Here is a 17,872-nt window from a genome sequence, read left to right as displayed (position 1 = left end):
CTTTATATGCAATTTATATTATTGGGTAAATATATTGAAATCGTACATCAGCTGTTAACTGTTAACCAAACAGGTTTGAGTTGTTCGCATATCTGGTTTCTTGGACCTGAATTCATTTTTCTCAAGCTTTCTATTACATTTTGACCGTATAATTTTCTTCATCGACACTCCACAAGATTTTTCCACTTTCCAAACGCGTGAAGTTATTACCCCCAATAAGGTACCGCGTAACTCTGAGCCGCCAAACATTGTTTTTTGGCTAATGAGCCGCCAAAGTGAGTTGGTCAAACACTAATCTGAACCCATAATCATCCATATCCGACTAATTAGAAACTATTACGAACCGTAGATAAATGACCAATAAAAATGACCCATGTAAGATTTGATGGGAAGGATTTTTTTTTTCAAACAGGTGGCACTTTTACATTGGGCCTTGATAATAATCTATCCTACTGAAGGCATACTTACCAATATGCCTTTAATTCGCACCTTCTTTGATATTTCCTTGCTTGTTGCTCTTCAACTTCCTTGCATGGCTTCCCTTCTGAAATTCACTTCAACTTCCTACCCTCTTTTAGAACTTCTCCATATAAAAGCTTCCTTTTATCGCAGTCCAAAAATGTAAGCCTTATTTTTCTTTTCTTTTTCTTTTCGTCTTCTTCATTACCATGGCAAGTTCTGAAGAGAAACCAATCTTCATGCACAAGAATCCACCATCAAAGCATCAAGACGTAAAAGTAGAATTAGATGTTGATCTTGAGCATGAAGATGAAGTTTTGGGTAAAGGGTGTGATTGGTTCAGTTTCTTCTGCCTCAATTGGCGGCGAAACGACATCGATGAAACTGATTCCTTATTGCCCCAGAGAGGAGAGCACACGGAGACATGGTGGAAATGCAAACTGAAGAAACTGAAAGAAGTCTCCGAAAAACTAGCAGGGCCAAAGTGGAAGAATTTTATCAGGAAGATGAGTGGATATTGCAATAAGCGGAAGACACAAAAGAACAGGTTTCAATACGATCCTTTTAGCTACGCTCTCAACTTTGATAATGGTGCAGATAAAGAAGGAGATGATTTGCATCAGGATTTCTCGTCCAGGTTTGCCGCTCCATTTGCAGATGAGAGACAACGAGCCGGGTCAGGAATGTAATCACACTGTTTTTTGTGATTGGCATATATCTTTCTTATCAGCTTATGTAAACTAATGATACGAATCCAAATATTTGCACATGTTTTCCTCATATCCTTTTAGAATCCATGTTAAGTATAGTAATATTCTTTGGTTTATTTTGATTCTTGCAAGCCTGGAGGTAAATTTAATTTCAAGTAATGGGTTTAATGTCAATTAATTAATTGGTATATATGTAGTGCCTCTGAAATGAAGTTTGAATAGAATCTGTTTTATGTTTGCACCTTAAGCTATGCCTGACTTTCATCTATGGCAAACCTGTTTTCAGCAATGGATAACTCCAACCAAATCAAGATTTCAATACAAGATGTAATTGGTAACCTGGCAGGGGGGACAAAATGTTAAACTAGATATTCTGGTATATATTGGTAAAAGGCAAATTCATATACCTTGTTTACTTCAGTCCGTGGACAGATGCCTAGACGTCGGAGCAATACCTTGATTTCTTGACATAAGAAATGCATAGTTTATAAGCAGGCTAAATGGCAATTCAGCAATAAAGAATTGTAGTTGTCAGAGAAAACATATAGGCGAAACTGAAAAGGCAGACAACCATGTCTGTTGTTTTTGAACCAGGCCACAATAAGAAAATTTTGAACCATGATGTGACTTCTTTTCCCTATTCCACGGTTTTACTTAAGCTTTCCTTTGTAGAAAAAATGAAAAGAGGTGAGATGGGAACTTTGTTAATGTAATGGTTAAAATTTATAATCATTTTTCTATTTTGTAACTTATTGTGAGATTAACAAGTTTTTTATCTTTATCCCTTTCTATCCTTCCTAACAAGCAAAGCCTTAACGCTAGTTTGAACCATAGTTCTGCAAACTAAGCAGAGACAGGGACACTATCCTTTTGATTCGGTAGCAAAAAGCTTGGAAAAGTTGGTCAATAAAAAATAGATGCCTGCTGCCAATTTTTGCTTCATCAAATAAATTGTATTACATAGCGCAAATTGTCTCTCCAACATCTCAAAATACTTTGCATAATAGACTGAGATGTTTGCAGCTGGAGACTTAAGGAAAGTTTTGAATCATGGTTCTTTCCTTTCTTCTTGCTAGGTTACTAATTACTGTATTGATTTTCCTTTTAGGTTAGTCAAAACCCTGTATTGGACCATGTTTTGGTTTTTACTCTATATTTGCTTCTTTGTACTTCTGCCAATCATCTCAGGCAGCTTGGTCTTGTTCTGCAACACTAAAATGGTTTCTTGCTGGCTTTATGATGAATGTAATTTCACTTTTCAAAAATTAAAGCGTGCAAAGAAGGTTATGATCATTGTTCCTTTAAACAAATTTTATTTATCTTGTGTATCCTTTCTCTGTTGGACAAACCAGTTTATAAGTGGCAATCCGCTGATACAGCACATACAGAAATCATGGAACCATTTAAAAAAAAAAATGATATGGGAGTTACAACAGAACTCCACAGGGTGTCTTCAAAAATTTTGAACAATTGGAAATGAGACACCTCAAACTTCATGTCTCTGCCAAAATGTTATTCGCAAGCCATTATAGGTCAATCACTCAACTGGTAGAAACATTAATGAACAAGTAGATAGCATTTTATGTTTGAACAAGTAGAGAATTACATTATATACTCATGACTTAAAGCCATTCTTGTCCACAGACGTAGAAGTATGAGCCAAAAATTTATACATTAATGCTATTCAGAGGACTTATCTTCGAGTCTGATATGTTCTAAATTCAAGCTTCTAAAACAACATAGTTATGCAGGTATGATTACCTATCAGCAGATTGCACAGACTAGAACGGAATGGTGCTCATGTCAACCCAATTTTTAATCTGACAAACTTACTTGTTACTGATGAAACATATGAACAAAATAAAACACTTGACCAAAGTTGTCTTATAGATGGATTTTCCCATAATAGCCTCTATTGCATGGTCTGAAGCTGCAATTCCACCATTATGGACAGAAAGCAAAACATGGAGTTTTCTATAAGAGTTCTTTTACTTACATTAAGTGTTCCTTGCTGGTGTCACCTGCATTACATCTTTTCCAAATTAAAGGTGGCCAATGGTTCTCGAGAAAAGCTAATTTTGATCTAGAAACATATGAACCCATAAGCAGCCTACCTCTTACGTTTGCTCTTCAGAGAAGTAGAGGGGTTACTATGCCAATTCCTTTTTCTCTGGTTTATAAACCAATTATTAATCTGCTTTAACTGCAATCCTGTTTCCTGCACTAATTTTGCTTTGTCTTCCTCCTGTAGCAACATTTAGAGGAGAACGCTTCATCAGAAAACTGTTGAAAATAACATATTTTGAGGATCAGAGCTACCAGGGAAGCATATCACACTCACAGTTGGGTAAGGCCACTTGGAATGTGACTGCCACCAAGCTTTTAAAAGGGAGGTGGTGTCACCTGGTAGCTTTCCAGCTCTTCTTTTACGCAGAATTTCCTCTCTAACGTCCACAATTTTCTCCTTGTAACCCTAAAAGACAGACGCATATTTAGCTGCAGTGTATATGTCCTATGATTTTACTATTAAGTTTAAGAAATCATACCTGTTTTAGCTCATGCTTCAGCTCTTGCCTAACACGCTCCATTAAGGATCTCTCAGTTTCAGATGGGATGAGAGGGCCAAATCCCATGCTGTCAATCCCATTGAAACTTCCATCAAACAAGCTGGTATCACTATCTACAACTTCATCTTCATCATCAGACATGGTTGCACCAGTGCCTTCCCCTGGAGATACTCCTGTTCATGCTTCATAGTTTAGCTCTAAGTTTCGCCACTTTAATCTTCATTTAATGCAGTATTACCAAACCAATAAACAGGGAAGGATAAGTTCATTAATATTAATTACAGTAAGCAGGAAGGCTAGATGTAGAATTCAAAGATTGAAACCAAGCTCTATGGCTTATGTATAGACCTTTTTCCAGTTTCAATTGAATTAATGTAACAATATCATAGTGATTATCATTGAACTACATTAGCTAGACAGTCTAGTTTGGGCTCCAAGAGAGGTGTCTTAACAATCTACAATTTACGTAGCTCAGTGAAATCTCAACATAATGTTCACTAGTAGAAAGCCAACAAAAACAGTTGTGTCTAGAATTTGTTGAACTCTTGACCAAGAGGAGTGGTTGGTTGTAAAATATAGTAAGGAGTGGGAAAACAATAAGCAAATGAAAAAATTTTCTAAAGAAAAAAAAGAAACTTTTAGATATAGGGTAAGCGAGGACCTAAGACCTCTGAATGCATATGCTTTGATCGAAATTTCCAAAATATCTCTTGATAGAGGAAAGGAAAAACAGGCGAGATTAAGTAGAATGGATGTGACATGAAGCCTGGAATACTGATCCTACTTTCATGGTATTCACACTTGAATAGTTGGTGCATAAGTCAATCAAAGATGTAATCATTACGGATAACATAGCTCCTGTACAATATAAAGATGCACTGGCATGCTGCTTCTAGTCTCTGCTATCTATTCTGAAAACTGTTTACAGTACGGTGAACCATATACCTGTTAAACTTTGGAGCGATTGCTCAAGATCCCAACAAGCCATAACTGCTTCCATTGCATGAACACGAACATGTTGTTGCAATTGGTCTTTAAAGAAACCAAGCAATAGAACATAATTTGCCTACATTAAAGGGAAAAAAGAGAGAATACTCAAATGAAAAAGATGACAATGATCGCATATAACATGTTCATATCAGAAAGCTTAAAAAAATGTGAAAGGGATATAGACCATCTCATAAATCCTCTTAAATAGACATCTTAAATAATGATTCAATAAATTTACCATATGATTCATATCTCATTGACAACTATTAGTGAAGGTCTGATTACACATTCACAATTAAGACACCAATTGAATGCCCTCCATATTTTCCAGGACGAGACACTGTCAAGTGTCAATGACTACAAGAAATTTTAACTCAAAATACTTCAGCAGAAAGAAGAGAACTGAATACGTTAGAATAGGATTGTTCACTGCTTAGGCAATTACGCTTTCATAAAAAGTTTCAAATGTTTCAAGGTTGATAAGATCTGTAATCTGCTCTCTATAATTATCTCTTCAATTTTCTTTTTTTTCTTTTAAGAATTACCTACAGGATTCATTTTGCTTTACTAACTTTTAAACGCATTACACATTTCAAACAGGAATTTATCCTCTGTTGACTTCCATAATTTAATTATCCTGGGTCTCGTCATAAAAGTAAAGATTACAGTGTTACATATATTGCATTATCAAATTCACCAGACCACTTCCTTTAATTTGCAGACATCACATTTTGCTTTTTGCAAAAATAATGCTACCTTTCAATAATGGGTTACCCCTTGCCCAAACCTCCGTTGGATGTAAATTAGTGTCATGCATATTTTCAAATATGAACTCCGTGAAATAAACCTTGGATACCCTAATAATTATAATGTTCGTTATGGTTGAAACTTTCATTGCACAAATGGCATCAGGTGTCTATACCACATAACACTTCCCATTCTCTGAATAACAATTAAACAGAAGTGAACTTGAACTTTAAAAGAATTGTAATGCTGGCTTTTAGGAACACTTTCTATGGCCAGGTTGATGAAAAAAAAGATCACTATACTTCCAAAGTCTTCTTCAAAACCATAAAGACTGACAAAGGTGCAATCCAAGCAACAAAAAATAGTTCTGAATAATTAACAGATTTCTAATACTATCAGATAACTTCTTCATGCCTAATTGCAACTCTTTATTTATTTATTGTTTTCTGTTACTTGAATTGTTTTAATTTCTTAAGCTTGATTACCAAAATCCTTGATGACATCATAGAAAGGATTTCTGTTATCAAGAAGACCAAATGAGAAATATAGAAGCTTGGACAGAAAAATTAGTCCCAATAGCTTCTGGAGTTTGAAAGCAAGATCATGCTTGCAGCAATCTCCAACAACAGTTTCTTGAGTCCAAATACTAAAAAATTGTTCAAAACATTGGATATTTATGGATTGGATTAAATTCTCTTCACACCATTAAAGGAAAAATTTTTGAATGACCAGATCACCATCTGTTGCTTGTTTACACTTGCATATAGACAATCTTGATGCACACTCAGAATCCAGATACAATACGGAAACATAAATTTACCAAAAAATTTTAGGGAAGAAATGTGAAAGTTGGTCCTTCACGGAAGAACAAGTTCCGGAAGCAAAGAAGAGACATATTACAACAATCAATAAACAAAAGATTATTGAAAGCACTCCAAAAGTTCCATTATTAGAGTCATGATGAAAAGCATAATTTCTCTAATGATGCCACAAAAGCAAATTCTGATTCACATCACAAGGCACACCTTCAAGTACTATCCTCAACTGAGAAACCTCTTGGTTTTTTTTCATTTTACATCATCTTTTAGCTGGCACATAAAATACCACCGACATAGAACAACCCAAAACTCCTCTCTTTCTACCTCTACCCTTTTCTTTCACTAAATTACCACATAGTAAAGCAAAAAAAGTGAAAGGGTTGGGTTAAAAATATTAGCTTTATTGAGTACCAAAGCATCTATCAACTAAAAGAACAAAAATCATTAGCTTGAAAATAAATCCTTTCCTAAAATAGTCACATATTGTGTTGTAAAATAGAAACCATAGTAATATGATCCAACTACTCATTAAATGCAAATAATTAAAAACAAAAAAATAATATAAGCTACAAAAAGAAAATCAATGGATCATAATAAACAAGTAAAATGGGGAAAAAAAAAACTAAAGCCAACCGGTCAACGATGACCCAAATAAGAAAGATAACAAAGAAGTGAGCAAAAACAAAGAACCCAAATCAAAAAACAAGTCAAGAAGAGAAAAGGGTTACCATGAAGTGATCGAGTTCTTCTTCAGCAGCACCGGCAGCAGCAGCAGCAGCAGCGGACGAGTACTTAGCCAAGATATCTTGGGACCTAGCCAACTGAGCATCGATCTTAGCGAGCTGGTCAACAGGCGTGGCAACACGTAGACAAGCCACATGTGCTTCCAACAGCTGGTCGTACATGGGATGCCCCATTATCGCGGCCTTGCATTTGGCTCTTTCCCAGTGGTCAAGGTCGGCAGCTGAGGCGGAAGCCCAGGATGGTTCGTTAAGAGCAAGGGTTTGCATGTCTTTGGGATGGTCGGAGACAAAACCATCGAAAGCCATGTTTGAGAAAAAGTGAAAAGAGCTTTAGGGGGGTTTGAGCTTTTGTAAAGAAGAAGATAAGGGAAGAGAAATTATGAGAAGAAATTAAAAAAAAAAAAGAAAAATAAAAGAGGAAAGCGCGGTTGTTGGAGGATTGTGTAATAAAAGACAAAGGGGGATCTATGATGCAGGAACGGAATAACAATTAACGTTAGAGTTAAATTTTCTCTGTCTTAGGTGGTTTATTTGGTTGGTTTTTTGTCTCTTCTGTTTCGGTTTACCCTCATTTAATTAATTTCATCAAAATCATTAAATTAATTATAAAACAAATTGGTAAAGGGGTTTGCTCGCTTGTAGATTTTTATCAACTTATTAACATTAAAGAAACTTGCTTCTTAATTATAAAACAAATTATATATTTATTTACACGCGCATATATATATATAATATGAAAAGATAAAATTTAAATAACTTTTGAATCAAGTAATTTTTTGTTTATTCAAGAAGGAAATGCTAAGATGATAGTATATATATATATATATATATATATATATATCAATTTAAGAACAATTTGTATAATATTTTAAAGTAGTTCATACTCCTTTTTTAATAAAATTAAATATTATTAACATTTTGGTAATCAAAGAACAGAAGAACCATAAATCCCCCATTAATAGTTCATCATCTATTTCAAACGATTTTTCTAAAAATAAGAATGTGATCCAATAAACTTCCACTAACCGATATAAATAAATATATATATATAATTGAGTTTCATGGTTATTACACAAAAAGTCGTCGAAAAAAATTTTAAAAAAATTTCAACAGAAAAAGATTTAATTTGCTTAGAAGTATTGTTATCGGCTAAGCAAGATTGAATTTGGGTGAACAACCACCCAATAGTTAAAACTGAAAGTCAAGTCAGGCATGATCCAACTTAGAAGCAAACAACCAAACCAAACCAAACCAAACCAAAACTTGTGACCATTGATGATTAGGTTTTTACTTTTTCAAATGATATAAGAATACATATAAAATATCTATATTTTGTTACTTAACCTTCAAATTTTATTATCTAAAAAATCCATCGAAGTTTAACCCTAGCTTAATTCAAAAAAATTTTCAAATTTAAACTTTTGCTTAAATTGAACGATCCAAAAATCTGATCCAACATTTGGATAATTATGTGGATTTAGGTAGGTTGATATGCCTTTGACATTTGAGTAAAAAATATTGAAGATATCTATATATGCTTAATTTTAATATGATTAATGAATATTAAAATTAATGCATGATAATTTTAAATTTTAACTTAATTAATTTATATAATTATTTTTAAAAAATAACATTTAATAAATCCAATTCAAATATCAACATCTTTTTAATCTTTTTTTCTATTATCAAATGCGATCAATTTTATAAAAATTATAAATAAAAATTTAATAAGAAAAGAATACATATATATAAATATATATATGCAAATGTGAAATTATTATAACTTTTTTTTTGTCAAGTGTACAAATGATGTACATTTTATTCATATGAAAATTCATCAAATTTAAACAATATAAAATATAAAATAATCATAGTACCCATCTGTCCTTCCAAAAAACGGTGACTTGCTAAAAGTCACCATATTTTTCTTCCTTTAAAAAAAAAAAAATTGGGATGATCACTTCCTTAGCTTTAAATACAAAGTCATGCAAAGTTATAAGGCAACATGACGTTTTTATTTTTAGTTTTGTGTTTTAGCATATTTACCAACTATAACAATGTAATTAGGTGAATAAAAAAATAAAATAAAACTTAGCTCTTTAAATTTGGGTCAAGCTTTTGACCCATTAAAGGGGCCCGCAGCGCAGAACTAAAGGTTCCCTGGGGCACTGCAACTCAAGACGGCAACATTAGCCCATTTGCAGATCCTGTCAACACGTGTCGATCTCAAGTTTCATTGGACCACTGGTGGGATCATCTAGGAGAACGAACCACATTAGTATACCTGTAAAATTGCAGGGTAACCAGGGACCACGCCAGGCATGCTAAACGTAAAAAAAAAAAAAGAATAAGTTTATAAAATTAAGAAGTGGGCATTTTATAAAAAAAAAAAAGGACATTTTATTTTTTAATAATTTTAACCATTTATTTAAATTATTATTCCTTTGGTAACTTCTGATATTTCCAATGGCTTTTCCTAGCAAGTAGAGAATTATTTAATTTCTATATAGCATTAAATCCAACCCACTACTTAATTTCAAACCTCACCAAAACTTGACTAATCGTTAGTTTGTTACTATAAGTAACATGGGAGGTCAAATCCTAGTATCCCATCCCTTATCTTTTATTCAATGGATAAAAAAAAATGATTAAACATCTTTTTTTCATTGCTCTCCCTTTCTTTTGTTCAATAGGCAAAAAAAAAAAAAAAAAAAAAAATTAAAGTCCAAAATTAGACATATATTTTTTCTTCTTTTCTTATAACTTTTTTACTAAATATAATACCACATAATCTAAATTTTATTTTATTTCTTTTTTCTCCTTGTGATACTTTTTTACTAAATGTAAAATCATATCATACTTTTTCTATTAGACTTAGTTTTTTTCCTTGTATTATTATTTTCAAGATTTTTTAATTATAAAACATTTTTAACTATATATTGTACAAAAAAACTTTTCACTTGTTATATATAGTGATAAATTACACCAGTTGAAATATTAGTAATAAATTTGAATCACTCATTTGAGTAAAATGATAAATCTATATTTATTTCAATTATTTTTAATGATTAATCATAATATATTAATTTTGTCAAAAAAATTTATTAAAATTACAATCATAATTACAATCATAATTAAAATTATATCTATATATAAAAATACTAAATAATCAAATAAATAAACCAATCAATAAATCAGAACATAATTAAATAAATCCAATATAAAATTAAATCAAACTTATACAATAAAACTTGAACTTAATATTTCAAAATTTTACAACTTCTTTCCTACAACTAAATTAATATTTTATTAATTAAAATTTAAAATTGAATACATCAAAATCTACCAATTTTTTTTACTCTATAAAAGTCAAATAGAAACTAACAAATGAGACGTAGGGAACTTATTAAATTTGGTTTGCGTCTATATTTTGTCGGTAGGCCAATCAATCTTTTTCTTTTCTTTTAAAACTATAGTAATACTAATAATGCAACTGTTGGTAATAGGAATCATTCAAAATTGGTTGCCTTTACATGTTGCAACAGTCAGATAGCGCTGAGAAGTGATTGAAAGAAGCCAAAGAGATAGGAAAAAAAAACAGTGGGGGCCGGCAACGGGGGACGAGCGAAGTCATTCGTTAGTTTGAAGTTTGAAACATTCATAAAGTTGATGCTATAAAAATGGACCCACGTGGCCCCCTCTGAACATTATTCAAACAGCTTAATTTGTTGCTTCCAACATACATCCATCAATCGTGAAAGATTCTATGTATCTTTCGCTACAAGTCGAAGGATCTGACTAAGTGACCACCTTCTATTTACATGTATATGCTATTTTTTTAAGAGGGATGACATGTCTCGCGTTCGTGGCAAAACGTTCAACGTTTTCTAACCTAATTTAGCTCCTCCAATTTCTAAAATCCCCGCAAGATATCAATGAAGATGGACTTCAATTTGATCATACTAAAAATATTTGATCATAGAGGTGGCAAAATGAACTCAAACAAAGACCAAATTTGGTTAAAAGGGTTACAAGCTCAAATTGGACAAAATTTGAATTTAAAATGATTTAAATTTTAAAAATTTGGAACATAGAATGATACAACACAAAAAAAAAAAAAATTCAAATTTGAACTTAGAACTTAAAAAGAAATTTTGTAGATAATAATTTCAATTGGAGTTTTTTTTTTTGTTAATTCTGATATAAAACGTATGCAACACTACCAATTATATTATCCTTTAGCTGCAGAGTTTAAAATTCAAAGTAAGAATAATTAGCAGTTATTTGATATGCATAATATTTTTTGCAGCTATAATATGTACATTCGTCACCAGTGCTAACTATTATGTAAGTTAGGCTAATATGAATACACAATATACCATATGTTAGTAGAGTTATGCCCATTAAAAAAAGTACTGTGGCCATTGAGGCACAATTTGAACTTGGAAGGTCGTTTTATTTTTCTTTTTATCCCTAGTCAGAGTGTCAATTTTAGTTGGCACAAAAAACTATTTTCAAAGATTTGTTATGTTATTTTGAAAGGATCGGAGTTCATGGTCCGAAACACAGCTTTCGGACCTTATCTCTCATATGTATCAACTACCATTTCTAATGTTTAGACTTTATATTTATCATCCATAACGAGGGAACCAGGTTTTAGTTTTTTCATCACAATCATGTGCCATAGGAACCTATTGGAAAAGGCCACCCTGATTGGTGCTTAATTGTTAATCATTGTCTGGTTTATGATTGAGACTCCCTTTTTCCAGAGTGGTGAAGAAATTTTCACTATTTCATGGTGTTGTTTTATAATTTGATTGGATTTTAATCGTAAAAAAATGCAACTGCAATGTGATAAAAATTCCTCTTACCACACTGCCGAAGAATTCTTGAAACTGCCCAAAGGGCAGGTTTAATAGCTTGGACTTTGGATCCTAACCATATTAAATCCAACCTCTTATGCCTATGATCCTTTTAATCTTGGTCTTTTTATGCACTCTACTAGTCTAATACGCTTTGGACAAGGTTAATTACGCGTTGATTTTAAATTTAAGTCCTGACCAACCATGAACTTGGTGACATGAAACAGAGAATCAGATTTACTATTATTCCAAAAAAAAAATAAAAGGGAAACAGAATTACAGGATGGAGCAGACACTGAATTAAATTTGCCTCTTTACTGAAAAAAAATAAAATAAAATAAATTTGCCTGCAAGGGAGGACGAGGGAAAAATGACTCCCTTACGTGCCATGATTTGCAGCATGCAGCTTTGCTCCTAGTTATGGACATAGAATATCTGATGAAATAGACAAATTAAATACTTTGAACTGCTTTGATTTTCTTCTTTCTTTTATGCATAGATGTTGTTAACAAAATTTGTTTGCAAGACGGGGCAAATTACAGACGAGTTTGCACATGCAAATGAAGGGAGGCTAAAGAATGAATGCATAAATTAATGTATTTTCAAGGCAGAGAAGGTGGCATTGAAGGCTTTGTAACTTGGAGCTCTCCACAATCACTGATATAAACAGTTTTAAGAGGCCTGTTCCATAATGCACGGCCTTTCTGGGCTCTTTCGTCTCCAAAAAATTCAGCCAAGTCATTTAGTAGGCGAATTCTATCCGAAGGTTTGTATGTTGGGATGGAAGCGATAGCTGTCACAACATCCAACCCTGAAATTGAAATGGAAAATCAAAGGTGGCAAATTATTTCTTCAAGTCTAGGCAATGTGCGTGTAGATGCACAAGGACAGTGAAGAGGGAATACATATAACAACAATTTACCAAAACAAATAATTCAGTTTATGTTAAAATCAGAGGAATATGAAGGTGTTGAAGAATTCTTCAGTTTTTTCAGAAGTAAAAAATTCTTCTAGCTGTTAATATCGCGGTACAGAGACCTATCATTTTGACAGCAATGTCGGAATTTTTGGAAGGACAAGTGTGCTGCATCAGGATAAATGCAGAATGCACATGCTGGAAATGGTATGTTTCACTAGAAAAGGCAAACCAGAACAGACACAACGCATTAGAATGTAATATGCATCAGAACAACAAGACATTTAATGTATCAGAAGATAGACTTGTTTATATTAAACAACTAAGAGAAATTTTGTAATTCTCCTCCAACTATGCCAAGATGTCTTGAGATTACTCATTCTATTTATTATAGCAGCTAGCTTCAAAATCAAATAAACAAAACAGAAGCCATTTATGTTGGAGAAGTCACAGCATTCAAAAGATCTGGATGTGATAATTTGAAATTTATTGAAGCAATATTCGCTGTCATAGGCAGGTTTTAAATTAAGAACAAACCTTCAAAGAGAAAAAGAAATTTTGGCAAGGGCATTAGAAGACATGATACATAAAGAAACATGTGCCCAGCTAAAAAAGTGGCATATAAGCTTAATAAATACAAATTAGGCACCAAAAATCACAGCAATGAAACCCAAAGCACTCCTGGCATATTGATGTCGTTTGATCCTAGAGAGCAACATTTGCTAAACTTGGGCATTTTTAATTACAAAAACATGATTCAGATATAGAAACTTCAATTTCTGAGAAATGCCATCTGAATGCATTTGTTGTGCTTTGGTTTTGAGGAATCACTAAAAAATGAATTAATTTTGGGTTCTCAGCAAAATTTAATTAATAGGAGAGTTTGAGGCTTTGAGCATTGACAATATACACGCGTGTTGCATCAGGATGAATGCAGAACCACGTGCTAGAAATGATATGTGGTTCACTAGAAGGGCAAACCAGAACAGATACAAGTCATTAGAATGCAATATGCATCAAAGCAGCAAAGCTTATAATATAAAAGAATCTAGACTAGTTTATATTGAATAACCGAGAGAAATCTGGTATTTCTCCTCCGAAAGTGCCATGTCATACAAGATTACTCATCCATTTTACTATCTACCTTCAAGATCTAATTAACAAAAACAGAAAGCATTTCATTTGGAAGTCACAGCATTTGAAAGATCTCGATTGTTTTTCTGATAATTGAAGCAATATTTGCTTGTGAATATAGATTTTAAACTAAGAACAGGCCTTCAATAAGGAATAATAAAGGCAAAGGCATTTGAAGACAGATGACATTCTAACCTTTTTCTTAATACAATTAGACTGCAATTTAGATTAATGCCATGATATATAGACACATGTGCTATGCTACAACTGTGACATTTAAGCTTAATAATCCAAATTAGGCACCAAAAATCTCAGCAATGGACCCAAAGCACTCTTGGTATATTGATGTGGTAGAGCCCTGGAGAGGAACATTGGCTAAACTTGAGCAATTTTAGAAAAACATATGACTCAGATATACTTCTTCAATTAAGATGTAACTTTAATAATTTATCATCTGAATTTTGCTAAATTATCACCCAAAAAAGGAATTCATTAACTTAATCAGCCAAAATTAAATGCATATAATGCGAAACTGCAAGAAATATCTAAACTTAAACAGATATAATAAAGACCAAAACCTTACCTTCAAGCACCGTGCCAAAAACAATGTTGTTATTATCCAGCTGAGGACAGGGGCCAGGCCCTGTAGTGATCAAGAACTCAACATTCCTATAATCAGAATCGAGCTTAATCTCATTGTCATCATCGTTCTCTGATAAGCAAAGCGAAACGATACCAGCCCTTGAATGTGCAAGCAAGAACGCCTTAGGGTTAACAGTCTCAATGTTCCGGGGCAAGTCCAAGGCAGGAAGGAGATGGACCTCGCCATATTCTCGGCTGCGGCCTTGGCGTCCAGCTTGGAAGAACTGTCCTGGAAATATTTTGTGGACGAGAGTGTTTTTGTAGGAGGAAGAGGTGCACATGAGCTTGAAAGTGGAGACTGTAAGAGGGAGGAGATTGCCATAGAGGCCAAGGACAAGGCGGCCTAAAGGAGTCGGGTCGGAGCATAGAGGGGTACTGTCGGCAGATGTGGAGGTGTTGGGGAGAGTACTGCGGAAGTAGGTGGGGCAGAGGGAGAAGTCAAGGAAGACGCGGTCAGTTATGGTGGTGTCTAGTGGAGGTGATAATGAGGTTGAAGATAAGGGAGGGGTAGTGAGGGTGGTGGAAAGGGTGGAGGAGAGGAGAAGGGAGCGGCGAGTGAGGGTGGTGGAGGAAGCGGAGAGAAAGGGCCCAGGAGGGATGGGTGATAGAGGGGAGGCCATGAGGAGGGTAGAGAAGACATGGCTGGGCTAGAGGGAGATTGGAGGAGTTGTGGTTGGTGGTTAGATGGAGAGTGGGGCCTACATTACTAGTGTAGTACTGTGGGCGGATAAAGGTGAAAAAAATGGACTTCCGCTTTCAAAACCGAAAAAGAAAATTACGTTTATATAATATATATTTGATGTTCTCACAGAAACATAAAATAACACCTTACTACTAAGTGAAAATATTTTTTATTTATTAATAGTATATAAAATTTATATATTAATAATATATAAGATTTTTATTTTAAAAGTGTATATCAAATATAATGTTTTTTTTATAATTTGTAAAATAATGATTCTTCAATCATGATATTTGTGATATTAATATATCAAAAAATCAAATCAAATTTCTTTAATCTTGATTAATTATTTGTAGCTCTAGGCCGCGCTTGCGTGGGAACAGAAATGGAAATATAAGATGGAACTATCCTTAGACGTTATTTCTCTAATGTTGACAAGTAAGATTTTATGAAACAGACTCCATATTTCATATACATATTTCCTTTGGGATTCTAGCTGTTTTTATTTTTATTTTATAAGGATTCTAGCTATCATTTTATGATTTTCATTTTTAAAATCATAGGTCGACAAAGATACTCTTTAGAATAGTATTACCCTCGGGATACCTTGATTTTTTGTCTTGTACTTAATTATTTATCAATTACAAAAAAAAAAAAAAAATCAGGCAGCAAATTTTTGGCAATTTTTCTAATGTCTTTTCTGTGTAATTTGAGTGCATGTTTCATCTGAAACTGGTGAAATTATATGTAGTGTATACATTAAACTTATATATCTATATCATCGATGATATTAATGATTTGGCCATCTTTGGGAGGGACTTCCCTCGGTCCAGTCTCCGCTTAGCTAGAAAGCAACAAATTAAAGTGCGATGTGGTCGATATTCCTGCCTCTGTTTCGCAGTTAAAAAGAACAAAAAAAACCAAAAAATAAGGGAGCTGAAAAATTTTAGGATTCATATTCTTCAGCCAGTGCTCATATCATATGCCGTTTTACACTCAAATTTCCTTGTAAATTGCGATAATATAGCATTCGTGTTTACCCCTCTCGTTACAATGCCGGTAAAGTCTTGATTTCACAGTGATGTAATCTCTATTGGACTAATTATGAGATCTTGGTAAATGTGTAAATTGTGAGAAAACATGTTAATAATGCATAAATGTATTTGCATGGTATCCAATATAAAAGTTAATCAGCATGATGATATAAAAAAAATGCGCAGTAAACCATCAGCTTTTCCTTTTCGGAGGAAAAGGGGGTTTGGGGGGTTGCAGAAATGCCTTGGTGAAATCTAAATATGCTCATGTGTGATTCTTAATTACATTGCCATTTGTCATGGAATTGATAATGCTGCTGCCAGCAAGATCACAGATTCTGTTATACTTTTCTCCCTCAAAACACTAACAGTAGAAGAGGTGGAAAATGGAAATATAGTCTCAGGTTTTATCCATTTTCTGTTTTGAAACTCAATCCTTAAACTATGCCTACACAATCATATATACTTGTTTATAGAAACAGAGTCTGCTTCTGGTCCTTGTTACCTAGACCTTCCTTCCCCACTAATTGTTCTTTTTTTCCATGTACTCATTCAATCACTAATTGCAAACTATAAAATCAGGAAAAGAAACGCTTATAATTGGTATGAACTGTTTTCCGATTTACTGAATTGCAAGATTCTCAAAGGAAACAAGTAGAAATTAAAACTGCCTATACATTTTGAGCTTGGGCAGCAATTTACATTTAAGAAGTGGTTCTGTGGAGTATAGAGACAGAAGTATAGAAATTAATTGAGAAAAGAAACTGTGTATTAATTCCTAACCTGTTGCCTTCTACTTAGCTTGTATCATCTACGCATATATGTACGTGACAAGAGCCCATCGACGTCTTCTCTACTTCTGGGGAGTACTCACCAAGGGCTAGATGTGAAGAGTGAGAAGAGAATTTTGGAGCTGTAATGGACAAGGAGCAACCACTCCAAGCATGTGTTTTGGGTAATGATATATTCCTTGTACGGGAACAAGCAGAGGAACAAACACCATTTAAGTTATGCAGCGCACAGCCGCAATTGCGATGGTATGGCCTCCGCTCGATGTCGATATCGTACATCGCTAGGCTTCCTTCAAGGACACATGGGAGCACCATCTTAGCTGCTCCAGTGGCCATTCTCTCTCTCTCTCTCTCTCTCTCTCTCTCTACCTGATCTTAATTAAGGGTATCTTCTCTTGTCTCTGTATGAATGTGTTTAAGAGTCTCGCATGTTTTTGAAGCGTATTTATAGTGCAAGGAATAGGTGTGTTAGGTGGGTGTTGAAGATGGAATAATCAAGAGAGAGACAGAGAGAACAATTTTGTGTTAGTCATCCCACGTTGAGTTCAAGAGTAGGACTTTGTTCTTGAATATTTAGTTCTTGTTGTAGTAGTTCCCTAATAACGAAGGCAAACGTTTTTGTCAAGGGAAGATTCAGTCCCTAAAAGAGAGAGGGAAGAAAGGAGAGATAGGCGAATCTATTAGGACTTAGGAGAAATCAGTGGCTTGGCTTTGGTTGGTTAAGTTTGCAATGGCTTGTTTTTTGGAATTTTTATTTGAAGTTTTTTTTTTTTTTTT

General features: G+C 33.7%; 3 protein-coding genes across 5 annotated transcripts; 1 reads left to right on the top strand and 2 right to left on the bottom strand.

Moving 5' to 3' along the window:
• The first annotated feature begins 543 nt into the window (after window positions 1-543).
• LOC111284680 (uncharacterized) lies at window positions 544-3,728 on the top strand. 2 transcript variants are annotated; one of them, XM_022873519.2, is made up of 2 exons: window positions 544-1,144; window positions 1,456-1,480. In XM_022873519.2, the coding sequence occupies exons 1-2, from the start codon at window positions 669-671 to the stop codon at window positions 1,463-1,465; spliced, it is 486 nt and encodes a 161-aa protein (XP_022729254.2). In that variant the 5' UTR covers window positions 544-668; the 3' UTR covers window positions 1,466-1,480. The 2 variants fall into 2 exon arrangements, with proteins under 2 accessions (XP_022729254.2, XP_089618598.1); XM_089762472.1 differs by lacking the exon at window positions 1,456-1,480 and adding an exon at window positions 3,421-3,728 and having other exon boundaries at window positions 545-1,144.
• LOC111284679 (homeobox protein knotted-1-like LET12) lies at window positions 2,748-7,503 on the bottom strand. 2 transcript variants are annotated; one of them, XM_022873518.2, is made up of 6 exons: window positions 7,020-7,503; window positions 4,682-4,802; window positions 3,716-3,909; window positions 3,511-3,642; window positions 3,284-3,414; window positions 2,748-3,190 (listed from the first exon to the last, which is right to left on the bottom strand). In XM_022873518.2, the coding sequence occupies exons 1-6, from the start codon at window positions 7,338-7,340 to the stop codon at window positions 3,187-3,189; spliced, it is 903 nt and encodes a 300-aa protein (XP_022729253.1). In that variant the 5' UTR covers window positions 7,341-7,503; the 3' UTR covers window positions 2,748-3,186. The 2 variants fall into 2 exon arrangements, with proteins under 2 accessions (XP_022729253.1, XP_022729251.1); XM_022873516.2 differs by having other exon boundaries at window positions 2,748-3,201; window positions 7,020-7,454.
• A 4,839-nt stretch (window positions 7,504-12,342) lies between these two features.
• Window positions 12,343-15,232, bottom strand: LOC111285869 (Cyclophilin-like peptidyl-prolyl cis-trans isomerase family protein). Its single transcript, XM_022875512.2, has 2 exons — window positions 14,530-15,232; window positions 12,343-12,707 (listed from the first exon to the last, which is right to left on the bottom strand). The coding sequence occupies exons 1-2, from the start codon at window positions 15,206-15,208 to the stop codon at window positions 12,499-12,501; spliced, it is 888 nt and encodes a 295-aa protein (XP_022731247.1). The 5' UTR covers window positions 15,209-15,232; the 3' UTR covers window positions 12,343-12,498.
• Window positions 15,233-17,872: the final 2,640 nt, after the last annotated feature.

This window comes from Durio zibethinus, chromosome 6 (genome assembly GCF_047325235.1).
Source record: "Durio zibethinus cultivar Kanyao isolate XHJ-2024 chromosome 6, ASM4732523v1, whole genome shotgun sequence".
NCBI lineage: Eukaryota > Viridiplantae > Streptophyta > Magnoliopsida > Malvales > Malvaceae > Durio > Durio zibethinus.
This window is presented reverse-complemented; position numbering and strand designations above follow the sequence as displayed.

Coding starts and splice junctions, on each gene's coding strand:
- LOC111284680 (XM_089762472.1), top strand. CDS start 669: ATGGCAAGTTCTGAAGAGAAACCAATCTTCATGCACAAGAATCCACCA.
- LOC111284679 (XM_022873516.2), bottom strand. CDS start 7,340: ATGGCTTTCGATGGTTTTGTCTCCGACCATCCCAAAGACATGCAAACC. Junction 4,803..7,019: donor AAGAACTCGATCACTTCATG/GTAACCCTTTTC, acceptor CCTTTAATGTAG/GCAAATTATGTTCTATTGCT. Junction 3,415..3,510: donor CCAAGTGGCCTTACCCAACT/GTGAGTGTGATA, acceptor ATGTTGCTACAG/GAGGAAGACAAAGCAAAATT.
- LOC111285869 (XM_022875512.2), bottom strand. CDS start 15,208: ATGGCCTCCCCTCTATCACCCATCCCTCCTGGGCCCTTTCTCTCCGCT. Junction 12,708..14,529: donor TTTTGGCACGGTGCTTGAAG/GTAAGGTTTTGG, acceptor TTTCAATTTCAG/GGTTGGATGTTGTGACAGCT.